This window comes from Musca autumnalis, unplaced genomic scaffold (assembly GCF_047663935.1).
Source record: "Musca autumnalis isolate F117 unplaced genomic scaffold, ASM4766393v1 scaffold_4, whole genome shotgun sequence".
NCBI lineage: Eukaryota > Metazoa > Arthropoda > Insecta > Diptera > Muscidae > Musca > Musca autumnalis.
The window spans coordinates 94,769,160-94,782,952 of NW_027411977.1; the positions used below are offsets into that span (position 1 = coordinate 94,769,160).

The 13,793-nt window shown below is 35.4% G+C and overlaps 2 protein-coding genes across 3 annotated transcripts in view; one reads left to right on the forward strand and one right to left on the reverse strand.

The window, feature by feature from the left end:
* The window catches only part of LOC141404051 (neurobeachin-like protein 1), a 285,955-nt gene that overhangs the window by 111,987 nt on the left and 160,175 nt on the right, over window positions 1–13,793 (forward strand). The window lies entirely within an intron of this gene.
* Window positions 8,639–9,873, reverse strand: Cpr64Aa (Cuticular protein 64Aa). The gene is made up of 3 exons (XM_073987079.1): window positions 9,743–9,873; window positions 9,475–9,672; window positions 8,639–9,411 (listed from the first exon to the last, which is right to left on the reverse strand). Exons 1-3 carry the CDS (start codon window positions 9,752–9,754, stop codon window positions 9,079–9,081), a joined length of 543 nt encoding a protein of 180 aa, XP_073843180.1. The 5' UTR covers window positions 9,755–9,873; the 3' UTR covers window positions 8,639–9,078.

A 13,793-nucleotide genomic window follows, 5' to 3' on the forward strand; every position in this document is an offset into this window, starting at 1 on the left:
ACCTTAGTAGACAATAATTGATGATCAAATCAAAAATAAAATCTTCTGATATAGAAGAGCAATTACTAATGACGTAGGAATAAAACTTACCATGGTATTTGTGAACATTGAAAAATGGGATTACCAAGCAGGACTATAGGAAAAGTTTGGAGTTTTAATTAACTGAAATAATTTCGCATATGGCGAATAACAAAATTCCTTTACAATTCCATTTGAAAAAAATTAAAATTTTTTTTTGCGAGCACATCTACGATTTTTGGTATAAAGGTAAAGGAAAAAAATCCGGTTTCAAATCTACTCGCGTTCACGAAATTTGCCAATACGCGCAAAAGTTATAGCGGTTTTTATTCTCATATAAAGAAAAAATATTTAAAAATATTTTTTTTGTTGTTATGAGAAAATGTATGCATAAATCGTTAACAGCATTCCATATCTATTCGTGGATGTTTAAAAAGTTATTAAATCCAAATTATCCTTTCCCAGAATCCGTACAAACCCTCAAAAAATAAATTAAAATATATATGCGGAATCTAGACAATGCATAGAAAAATATGATACCAAATTTATGGAGATTGGGTACATAAATTGCATATTGTAGCAACAACAAAAGAGAAAAACTTATTGTTGGAAAATATTGTTGCAAATATTTTTTTGGTTTGATTCTAAAAATTCGAAAAAAATATTTGGGAGTTCTCCAACTATTTTGCTAAAATCCCATAGAATAATGAATGTATACTGTTAAAACTTCATAAAAAAATATGGTTTACAATCGCGAGAGTTTAACTGATTACTGTGATAACTTATATGTATGTGTAGGAAATTAAGAGTAATATTGAAATTACAATCATTCAATTAATATTAAAATTAAAAAGCCCGTTATTCGCGAATTAGTTAAAGTCGGTTGATGCGCATTCGTTTTTGGATACAGCGAATCAATCTCTTTCAAAATTTATGCATATTTCGATGTTTCACTCAGGGGCCATTGTGTGCCGCCAGTTGCATCATACACTGCAAAAAACCTTAAAGTTGGTAAAAGTCGCGCAATGTGCATACGATTTTGATGCGCATCCGGTTTCATCAGCGCCTATCAAAAATACGTCAAAATATAACAATTTTAATTAGATTCTTCAAGAACCGCGGATGTGCCTCCATATTCAATTTTTTGTGAAAGACCCATATTACTCGCGTATCTCTTTTCTTTTATGACACTCGTTTTCGCAAATATTATAATCGCAAGTAAAGGATTCCATTTATGTAAAAAAATTTAAAGAAAATCGCGGTTTCGTACGCGGATTTGTCAAAATATATTTTTGCTGATTTTCCGATTTTCAAGGTATCTATATCCGCGGTTTTAGTAGATGGACTCTATCGCGGAAGGCTTCATTAGAACCGTCGCGTAAAAAAACTAAATTCACGCGAGTTTCAAAGGAAATGGAATGACAGTTGTAAATTTTACACGCAAAAAATAGGTTTTGTAAGAAAATTCACGCATCAAATGTCGGCCTTTCGACTCCAATTACTAGGATGCTGTAGGGAGCACACTCATGAGATATGCATCAAACGACGTAAAATCACGAGTTCTATAATCGTGTTAAGAGTTTGGAACATTACCTTCTTGCGCGTCCGGATTATTAAAAAAATTCAAAAAACCCCGAAATTCCGGCTTCAAAATGTCAGCATCAATTTTAGGTGGATGCAGTGGATATATCGAAAAATCATACACTACAATCTTGTTGCCCATGGAGTATTCTGTGATTCTTTCTTTGGGGATATGTCTATAAAATATAAGGTTAAGTCAAAAATCGTATGGGAACATAAAAAAACTTGTTGGCTTCAACCCATTTTTACTAATTTTTCTACATTGATGCCAACACAGCTTCCACGAAAATTAATTTTAATGGTCGACATTATGGGATCCCTCCTAAAACACTTCATTTTAAATAATTGTAGTCATACTTTATAGAATATATTAACAGTTCGCGAATTCTGATAGGGCGAAACTCGGATTCATCGATTGCAAAACATTTTTGTTATTCCCCGTATACATTTATCTAATGAAGTGCGATATATATACTAGTTTCCAAGCTTTGCCTTCGTCTGCCAGAAAACAACATCCTAATACACCTGAAGATCGGCTTTACCACCCGTGAAACGTAGTGTAATGGTTGGATGCGTGGGACTTCGGTAGACTCCTAATTTTTCAATGTATCTCTAAAGGCCTATCAGCTCAACTCGAAAGAGAATTAATTAAATATCACTATAAATGGCCTTCGCCTTAATAAGGCAAAAATAACAAATAATATTTTGTTTAAAAAAATATATTTTTACATGCAGTCTAGAGTTGAAAATATTGGGAAAAAAATCTATGAGAGTACTTTTTAATGTTTTCTTAAATCTTCCAAGTAAATTGTCGGATTTAGGCGGATTATCGGATTGATGAAATACAGTGGATCCAAACGAAAGTCGTACACTTAATGAAATTTATTTCATTGACTTATATCTCCGACGCAAAAAGGAATATGAAGAAAGTACTTACTCAGCTTTTTAGTTCATTTAGTCGACAATTTAAAAACCGAAAGTCGTACAGCAATTATAAAGACAAAGTATTTGTTAATATAATTAATCCTAGTTAATGTTTTTATTTTTTATGAAATCCTACGATCGATTAAGCGTAACATCCGTACTTCTTTACAATCGATAGGGTCAAAACTTAAATCAGATTAAATGGGACAGAAGCGTAAAAAAATATTTTTATGAAACCAAATGACAAAATAATTAACTAAACTTTATAAAAACGATTTTTTTCGATTTAGCTCATATCGCAAAACAAAACTACAACAGTATCCATTACTTTGATGTTTGCATTATACCACGGATTTTGAATAATTCGAAAATTAAAAGAAAAATATTTTCTTGAGGATAGTTTAATACACGAATTTCAAAATGAGTTGATTTTTAGTGTCTCTACTCGATTGAGAAAAATATTTGGACGCTTATTTTTCCATTAAATTTGTTAACAATGTAAACGGAGTTGATTATTTTCGTCTTTTTAAATTGTCGACCGCATGGTCGCTGCGTAAATACTTTCTTCATATCCCTTTTTATGTCGGAGATATAAGCCAATTAAATAAATTTCATTAGGTGTACGACTTTCGCTTGGATACACTGTGTGTCCTGAGGCTTCTTGTGCGGAGGGGGAAATATAAGAAAACAGCAGCAACTTGCCCCCTTCCCCCCACCCATCAAATTTCGGAGCTCTGCAAAAAAACAAAAGTGACCCAAAGGAACCAAAGGTATTTTCGTTATCCATGGACCCCAATACGATACAATTTTTGCATCAGAACGCTTGAATATTTTTTAGTCAACTTTTGTAGCACAGTGTTATTATCTGGTTGCACCCTCTAATTATTATTTCCAAACTAAATACAACATTTTCCAAATTAAATGAAACATATATTTTTATTGAAAGAAATAATTCAGACTATTTTAAAAAGAAAAAACGAAAAAATCGTATGCGTTTTCAACGGTTTTTACTTGAATTCGAATCATAATTAATGACAGAAAATTGTAATTCGTGACATGTTTTACTTCCTTGCACTTAAAAATCTTATAATTTTTGGGCATCAATTAAGGTTAGACCGAAATAATCCTAAAAAGAGGATTTAGGTTTAAAAAATTGCTGGTAATAACTAGATCTAATTGTCTAACCTAATGAAGTGGTTCACGATTTGTTGCTTGTGGAATTATCAATGGACATGGTCATTACATAATTGGAGCTGTCCTGTTAATTGAGCTGTTGGTTCCAATGCAAGGACAACGTGCTGAAAATTTCAAAACGATGCGAAAGAAGCCTTTAAACTTCTCTCTTTCCGAATTTTGTGTGGGAGTGGACTGACATAGTCCATGTTCGAACCCGTTCTATATGTGAAAGGTATAATACGATGTGAAAGTTTGGACCACATCCATGACATCCTTTGGGTGCATCGTTCACACCATTTAACAGAAACATTTTGAACTTTTGTGGGGGAGGTACCCGAAGGATATGCTCATCTTCGAACTTAAACTAAATTTGGGCAAAATATTACGAAGTGCAAAATTTGGTCCAATCACACCAGCCAGACAGACAGACGGACATGGCTAAATGGACTCCAAATTCTCTGAAACGAATTTCGTCCAAACATACTTGGGGTCTAAAAGCATTATTTCGATGAGGCAAATTTTTTGTCGTATCCCCCTATGACACCATGGGAAATGGCTGGAGCGCACGATAACTCACGACCGGATCAACCGATTGGTTCGTAATATTTTGTCCAAACATAGTTTAAGTTCGAAGAAGGGCCATATCGGTCGATTCCTTCTGGCACCTCCCCCTTAAAAGTGTAAGAACTCTTTTCTTCAATGGAGCAACCGATTTGGTTCAAACTTTGTCCAAATTTAATTTCACTTTTAAAATGGTTCATATCGGTCTTGGCCTTAGGCACCTCCCCCACACAACTTCAACATTTTATATTAAAGTACATTTTAGGGTCTATTCGAAAATCCTTTGGACATTTATACTGATGCTACATCTTGTAGTCCTGTTTACAGGGATATTATGTTTAACGTGGGCAAGTCCATGCTTCCTAACATAGTGGTCCAAAAGCTCCAAGTTATACGGTGACCAACTGAAATGACTGGTGGGCGTATGATCCACTTTCAAATTGATCCATTCCTTCAGGTACCTCCTCCGCAAGACTTTTCAGCTTTCATCCAAAGATATATTTTTGTCGGCAAAGTGGGCCACAAAATCTGAAGACCCCCTAATAATGTGGTTGATGATAGGTTAAATTCACACAGACTTAGGATATATCTCTGTCTGTAAAGCTGACTGATACGTTTTTACTTGTTTTTATACCCTCAATATTTATGCAAACGAGAAATAATGGTTTTAGACCCCAAGTATGTTTGGACGAAATCCGTTTCAGACAATTTGGATTTGATTTAGCCATGTCCGTCCGTCTGTCTGTCTGGCTGGAGCCCATGATAATTCTCGAACGGATTAAAGGATTTTGTCCACAATTTGGCCTTCGTAATATTTGTTCCAAACATAGTTAAAGTTCGAAGATGGGTTATATCGGTCAACTCCTTCCGTTACCTCCCCCACAAATGTTCGAAAATGTTCGGAAAATTTGTGCACACGATAACTCTAGAAAGGAGTAACCGATTTGGTCCATACTTTGCAAATGATGAAATTACTACTAGACTTAGATGAGGTTCCAATATGAACTCAATCGGTTCACTCCTTCTTGTTGAAGTTCAGTTTAGGACTAGTTCATGAATCGCTTTGACTTTGGTTGTAACAACATGTATTCACTGTCCATACTGCCTGAGAAAATAGCTTCAAAGTTACAAAAAAAAAACCTATGATACCGTGTGAAGTGCTTGGAAAGCAAGATAACTCTTGAGCGGATCAGCCGATTCGGTCCAAAATTTGTCTTCTTTATGTTCAAAGATAAGCTATATCGGTCCACTACTTCAGGTATCTCCCCCACAAAGTTAAAAAAATTTCGGATAGTGCGCACGATAACTCTTGATTGGAGTGACCGATTTCGTCCATACTTTACACATCATAATATATCTACCAGATATAGATCAGGTTCGAATATGGACTCTTTTTGTCAACTCCTCACGGTGCTCTTGAAGCAACTTTAAATGGAAGGTGCTTACACCTGGGAAGTTCTTGCGGATTCTGAAACTACAATGTTCATAGATGAGAAAAATCCAAAAACAAAAAAAAAATCGATTCAAGTTGAAATTTTTAGGGTTTTTTTGGATTTTGCTTGGAAACCGCAGGTCCTATCGGAATAAGCCTAAAGAAAATTTTGTAACTATGAAAATTCTCTACAAGATTGACCTTTATGGTACTTTCGCTGGTTCTACTGTTTTTGAGATATAGAAGTTCAAATTTGGACAATGCATTGACTTTATCGCTACCTTGTGAAACATTGTCATACATGATGCGCCTTAACTAACTTTATGTGAGAACGGCTTACACCTGGGGAGTTTTTGCGGATTTTGAAACAGTAATGTTGATAGGTGAGAAAAATCCAAAAACAAGAAAAAAATAGCTTCAGGCATTTTTAAATAAATCGCGGTCAAAGTTCACATTTTTAGGTTTTCACGATTTTGCTTGGAAACCGCAAGTCCTATCGAAATGGGAATAAAGAAAATTTTGTAGCAGTGAAAATTCTGTACAAGGTTGACACGCATAATATTTTCGTAGGTTTTGCCGGTTTTCAGATATAGCAGTTCAGATCAATCATTCAGATTTTTTTTATCAGGTCTTCAGGTTTTTGCTAGAAAACCGCAAGTCCTATCGGAATGGGACTAAAGAAAATGTTGTAGATGTGAAAATTCTCTACAAGATTGGCTAGCGTATCTTTTTCCTAGATTGTACCATTTTTGAGATATCGTCACCTGAAATGCTCAAAGACGTAACCCTCAACGTTACCCTTTGAGGATTACGTCTTTGGACATTTCAGGTGACGATATATAAGTTTATGTTGTATCTGGTCATGACAATGTTTTATAAGGAGACGATACAGTCACTGCATTGTCCCAATTTGAACTTCTATATCTTAAAAACGGTAAAACCTACGAAAATACCATAAAGGTCAGTCTTGTAGAGAATTTTCATAGCTACAAAATTTTCTTTAGTCTAATTACGATAGGACTTGCTGTTTCCAAGCAAAATCGTGAAAACCTAAAATAACTCTAAAAGTTTCAACTTGAATCGCGATTTATTTAAAAAGCGCTCCGGTGTATTTTTTTCTTGATCTATGAACATTGTAGTTTCAGAATCCGCAAAAACTTCCCAGGTGTAAGCACCTTCCATTTAAAGTTGATTCAAGAGCACCGTGTCCTTCGGGTACCTCCCACACAAAATTTCGGATAAGTTCACTTTAAGACCTGCTATCGAATCACTTTGATTTTTGTTGAAGCAACTTGCATTCGCTGCCTCAATCACGACAGTAAAAGTTTTTTTCAGGGGCAAGTTCATACTTCTTGAGAAAACAGCCCGAAAGGTGTAAAAAACCACTATTGCACCATATCTACACCATTTTCACATGTAATTCGAATAATTTCAGTTGTAATTCGAAACATTTCACTTGTAATTTGAGAATTCCAATTGAATTTCGAATTATTTCATTTGTAATTTGAAAATTTCATTTGGAATTCGAATTATTTCATTTGTAATTTGAGAATTGCATTTGATATTCGAATTATTTCATTTGTAATTTGAATTTTTTCATTTGTAATTCGAATTATTTCATTTGTAATTCGAATTGTTCCATTTGTAATTGAATTTTCTTCATTTGAAATTCCAAATGAAAAAATTCGATTTACAAATCGAAAAATTCAAATTACAAATGGAAAAATTCGAATTACAAATGAAATAATTCGAATTACAAATGAAAAAATTCAAATTACAAATGAAATTATTCGAATATCAAATGGAATTCTCAAATTACAAATGAAATAATTCGAAATTCAATTGGAATTCTCAAATTACAAGTGAAATGTTTCGAATTTCAAATGAAATAATCAAATTACAACTGAAATTCTTCGAATTACATGTGAAAATGGTGTAGTGGTTGGAGAGCACGATAACTCTTGAATTGATCAACAGATTTGGTCCAAAATTTGGCCTTCCTCATATTTTGTCCAAACTTAGTTTCAGTTCGTAGATGGACAATACCGGTCCACAACTTCCTGTACTTCCCCCCCAATATTTAAAAATGTCACTAAAATGGTATGCACGGAGCAAACAATTTGGTCCAAGCTTTGGATTTCCTAATATTTTGTTCAAATTTAGTTTAACTTCTAAAATGGTCCATATCGGTCCTCTCCTTTGGGTTTCTCCCCCACAAAAGTTCAACATTTGTGTCTAAGTGCAGTTTAGGGTCTGTTCGAAGATCCTTTGGAAATGTATACTGATGCTGGTCGTTCCGTGGACAAGTCCATGCTTCCTGGTACACTGGCCCATAAGTTATACGATGACCCACTGAAATGACTAGTGGGCGCCATATCTGTCGAAAAGATATGACTATCTATCTGTTCGAAGATCCTTTGGAAATGTATACTGATGCTGGTCGTTGTGGTCCTGTTTAAAGCGATATTATGTTTTCCGTGAAGCAGTCCATGCTACCTGGTACACTGGTCCATAAGTTATACGATGACTCACTGAAATGACTAGTGGGTGCGATATCTGTCGAAAGGATATGACTATCAAAATTAGATCAACTTCCATAATGGACCAAGTCGGCCCATTCCTTTAAGTACCTCCTCCGCAACACTTTAGAACTTTAATCCTAATCCACATTGTTGTCGGCAAAGTTCAAATGTCCCAAAATTATATCAGTCGTAGATGAAAGTTAAAATTCACATAGGCTGATGGTATATCTATGTCGGCTAAGCCGACTGATACTTTTTACTTGTTAAAAAGTATTCCACATCCTTGAAACAATAACTTTATTTTTGTCATAACGGAAGTAATAATTGGTAGCAAGATCTAGGCCCGTTTTAATAATATCTCCTGATGCGCCCTGCCTGCCATTTGTGTTCATAACATTCTCGCAAAAAGAACAACAAAATCGTATTTTCATTTGCATTCATACTTCATAAAAAAGAACTCCCTCGATGTTTTTATTCGATTGCATATTTACATACATAGATATTAATTAAATTATTTAACATAATTCACACCGAAGTGTGGTGAAACAGACTTAAAATAACTACAACAAAAGATGAGAGGAGAATGAGAAAGAATACATAGCACATAGAAGAAACAATAACAAAAAGAAAAAAAAAACATATAAAGTAAATTCGTTATGAATGAAAAGCTCTTTCTAAGATTACTAAAAACGAAAGTTAAAAAGCAGTAATCTGGAATATCTGTTTGGTGGCGACTACAACGACATGGATTCACAGTGTGTGTCCATGTGTTATCTCAGTTAAAGTTAAAGTCGTTGGAACGTGGTCAGTGTGGCGGATATGGTCAATTCGTCGTCATCGTCAGTGTGTGTTGATTCCCTAAGCTTAATGATGGAAGCCTGGGTAGCCGTGATAGGCCAAAGGTGCAGCAGGCACAACAGCCTTAGCCACAACTGGAGCATGATAAAGTGGTGCTGGAGCATGATAAAATGGAGCAGGGGCCAAGACCTTTGCTACTGGTGCAATAACTTTAGCCACAGCAGCAACTTTAACTGCACCTGGTTCACGATGGACAACAGCATTGAAGCCATGAACAGGATCGGCGGTGTATTCGACCAAACGACGTGTGCCATCGGGTTCAATCAATGAATAAGAACCTTGTACAGCATCACCGTTGCGTGTTTCCTGTTGGCTCTTGACATCACCGGTGCTGGCATCCTAAAAGGGTTCAACATTTAATTATGATTTTATCCAGCCATATGAATAATGTTTCCAACTTACATGGACATCATAGCTAAAACTGTATTGAGGATTAGGATCATAGGGTTCGGGTACGGCCACCTTGGCCACAGCGGGTACAGCATATTTGGCTACTGCCGGTACGGCAGCAACTCCATGATAGGCTGGGTATGCCGGATATGCTGGGCCTGGCAGGACCACAGCCGATGTCATAGCCACCAAGGCACTGAATATCAGAAACTGCAATGAATGCCATTATTTTTGTTTTTTTAATTTCTAATGAACCAAACTTGTCCCCGAAATGTCTTACCTTTTGCACCATTTTCTTTCCTTGGGTTGTCTGATGCTAGAACTTGGCTTCGTTTTAATCCGTTTAAATGCTAAATGCTGTGTGCCATTCTAGCCGCTGTCAACAATTCCTTTTATACTGATCGAAAAGTGTTTTCACGTTCACTTCTAAGCAGAATTGTCATTTTTTTGTTTTTCTTTTGCTTTTTCTTCATGTGTTTGAGGTCGTTTCTTTCGCCGTTGAAGTTAAACAACCAGCCAATGAACCACCGCCCGCCTATTTTAAAAAGAAAAACAAACATAAAATAAAATATTTATGCAAAAATTAAATCAGCATTACGGCCTATAACCGTCTATAAAAGCCGTTTTAAACGGCCTATTAGACACAAAAAAATGAAAGCAATCGGCCAACAAAAGCGGCAACAAGTTACATACAAACAAACAATTCAATACATGTCATATCAGTCAGTATCTTAGATTATACACCATTTTCTAAAGAATTGAAACCTAAGAAAATTAAAAATTTAAGAATTTTTGAGGCAAAAGTCTAGGATAAGTTCTTAACTACCAAAAGTTTGTGGATAGCACGAAGGAGGTGGAGATGAGGCTTCGATTGCCCTATGCAACAAAATTCATTTCTTCCAAATTGAATAGACAAATTGAGTGGAATATGAAAGAAGTTTTTGGGAAGGGGCGTAATCAATACAACATTTTTTGTGAATAAAATGTACAACTAATTCCTCGTGTGGTAACCGTAATAGAGGGACAACATTTACACATTTTTGGAAACACTAACATCTCTATAACGAACGTCCCGGTAACGAATAATTCTCCATAACGAATTACCTTATAGACCAAAACTATGAATTTGACACAAAACAGTCTCAATAACGTACAGTCATACTTCATAGTTACTGGGGACGAAAAAAAAATATGTTGTACCTCATATAAAATAATACGTTGTTGTATTGCCTCGTTTTGTGTGTAAATTCATAATTTTGGGCGAAATAATCCTTCGTATAAGGACGTTCGTTATAAAATTCGATTGTACTAACTTCTCGTTCCCAGCAAAATACGAAGTGTTGACGGTGTATGACACCAGAACCCCTACAGAATTGTTTTGTGACACTGTGCAACATTTTTAAGGTAATATTGTGCAAACAATTTGGGATGAGGATTTTTTGAAAGTACAGGCCTAAACGACAAACACCCTTGTTGGGTTTTGTTGTGTCAGATCCAGCTTGGATTTTATGGTCCCATTTAACCATGGTTAAATATTGAGATTTTTAAGCAATTCTGGGCTATATCTCTGAAACCTATGTGAATCTTCATCGCACCTCTGAATCAAATTTCAAGATAATGGCAAGAATAAAATATTTGTAGAAATAATGAACTCGAAAAACTACATTTATTGCCCCAAATTTTATAAAATATCAAAAATTTACATAATTTGTATACATTTCGCACCATATCTCTAAAACCGTTATACCACTATGTGGGGAGGGTATTATAAGTTGGTTTTGCCCAAAAAGTTTGTAACGCATCGACATAATGGTCGTAGACCGATACTTATATATACCAAAATGATTGTCTCGACGAGCTGAGTCGATTTGGCTATGTGTGTCCGTCCGTCGTATGTTTGTCTGTTCATCTAAACCTTGTAATCACGCTACAGGTCGCCATTTTAATCGGATCGTCACCAAATTTTTGGTGTTGATGAGGGTCCCGGAGGGGAAGAAGCCTATTGATTTTGGTGATGGTCGGATAATATTCAGGGGTCGGAATGGGCAAAAAACTTATTTGTAGAAAAAGTCAACGTTTTTGTCCAAAGCAAATATCTCAGCTTCCATAAGGGGTTTACCAAAAGCAAAACCTGCTAATGAAAGTACAATAAATTTTGGGTGTTAATGGGGGTCCCACAGAGGAAAAAAAAACCTGTTGATTTTGTTATTGGTCGTATATTATTCAGGGGTTATAATGTGAAAAAAACTTATTTGGAGAAAAGGCCAACGTTTTATTTCAATGCGAATATCTCTCTTCTGTAAGAGGTATGTATATCGAAAACAAAACCTGGCAAGGAAAGTAGAAGATATCACCTTTACGACGATGTGAAGTAGGTTGTCATATGTGGTCAAACAACAGAGATATCGCAATAGTCGGTAATGCATCCCTTTTTCCTTTTTTTGTGCAATCACACTACAGGTCGGAAGTTTGATCGGATCCTCACGAAGTTTTGGGGGTTGTTGGGGGTCTCACAGAGAAAGAAGCCTATTGATGGTTGGCGTACATCCCACTTTTCCATTTTTTATTTAAGTTGTACTGACGATCTACCCAAATGCGTTTCAACAAAATTTACCTGTATTAATGAAGACATTCAGAGAAAAGGCGCTAAGCTATCCCAATTTTAATATTTTGAATTTTACCAGTCAAAAGCTTATGCACAGGGGTACTGGTGCAGGGTATCACATAGTCGGCCACGAATTTGGAATATTTTTGCAAAAGATTACTTTGTTCAACTCCCAATAGTTAACTGATATTGACCAAAATTTCAGCAATTATGTACAAATTTCTATATCACTGCGTGTCATTTATTGAGTCATGGTTTATTAACCATATTTTGACACCGCAGCAAAGTTGTAGCTCTCGTCTTAAAGAATAATAATTTTGAACACATACAATCTATCTAACCTCATCTTCAAGGTCAAAATCGTCAAGGTCAAATTTGCCCTATATTTTTTTTCTCGGATTTTAGCCTACCGATAGCAAACCGAACATAATTGAAGCAAACAACCACCGACAAAAATATACCTTACGTCTCAATAAACAACCCTCTAGAACACACAAACTCTGTAGAAACAGTTTTTAATGGCCAAAATAGCAATACAATTGCGATTTTTATCATCTTTTCTCGGTTTCTGCTCCATAGATGCGAAACCGTTGAAAATTCAAGAATAGAATTAACCACATTAATGTAGCAAAAATATCAGTAAACAACTTTCTGAAACATACGAACTGTCTATGAACGCTCCTTATTGGCGATAATAGCGAAAAACTTTTGAAAATATTCGATTTTTATACTTTTTTCTCCGATTCTGGTCCGCCCAAAAATTAAGAGTACAATCAATAGTCCGGTCAAAATAGACAATGAAATAACAAAAATTCCCACAAAGCAGAATTTTGGTAGAGAGCTAGGGTTTGCCATTAGAAGCAACGTCCTAAAAGTCCCCATCGATCCCATGTGTGCAAAAAAAATTATTCGGGGTCAAAGGTCAAAATTTAAGGGTTTTTAGGTTTTCGGATTAATTTTTTGAAAACGGTTGATCTAATCAAAAAGTGACTAAAGTAAATATTGTAGACAGAAAAATTACCTAAAAGTTTGACCCTTATAATTTTTTTCTTAGAAGGAACCATTCTTGAGATATAGCTGTTCTAAAAAACACATGACTTTTATGCACTTATAAGGGAAATATGCACATATTCACACGAACCGGCTAAAATAAGCGAAGTAATCGGGTCTGTCCCCCCAAAAAATATATATTTTCTTGAAGAGCGAAATTATAGCTATCTTCTTTAAAAATTCCAACAAAATCGGAGTGTGCTTAGTAGAGTTATTCAATGTTAGAGTCATTTTATGCAAAAATAGCCCATTTAACCCACATGTATAATAGTAAGCCCAACGGGAACGACCCCAACGAAAACTCTCCGATTCTTTTCAAGTTTTGTCCGAAGGTAGGGTTTGTTGCGCTGATTACGGAAATGTATAATTTTCAACGGTTGCGGATCCGGTTCGCTGGTTATTCGACCCGGGTTAGACCCGGTTCTACTGAACCGATTACTGCAAAGTGAACATCGTTTGAAAGCTTACGGAAGTATCTAACACATAGTGTCGTTACTTTAACCCGTTCGCCTCACAATGTACTTACGCGGCTAATTTTTTATTTGACTTTTAGATCGAGATATCTCGAAAATGGTAAGTCTTTTTTAAGAATCATTAAGACCAATCTTGTAGACAATTATTGAATGTACAACTTTTACTTTAGCGAGCTTTTGCTTAGTATTACCGTTTTTGAGAA

What these genes read in the sequence shown, in the direction of transcription:
- Cpr64Aa (XM_073987079.1), bottom strand. An exon ending in GTTTTAGCTATGATGTCCAT is followed by an intron (nt 9,412 to 9,474) that starts GTAAGTTGGAAA and finishes GAACCCTTTTAG; the next exon opens with GATGCCAGCACCGGTGATGT.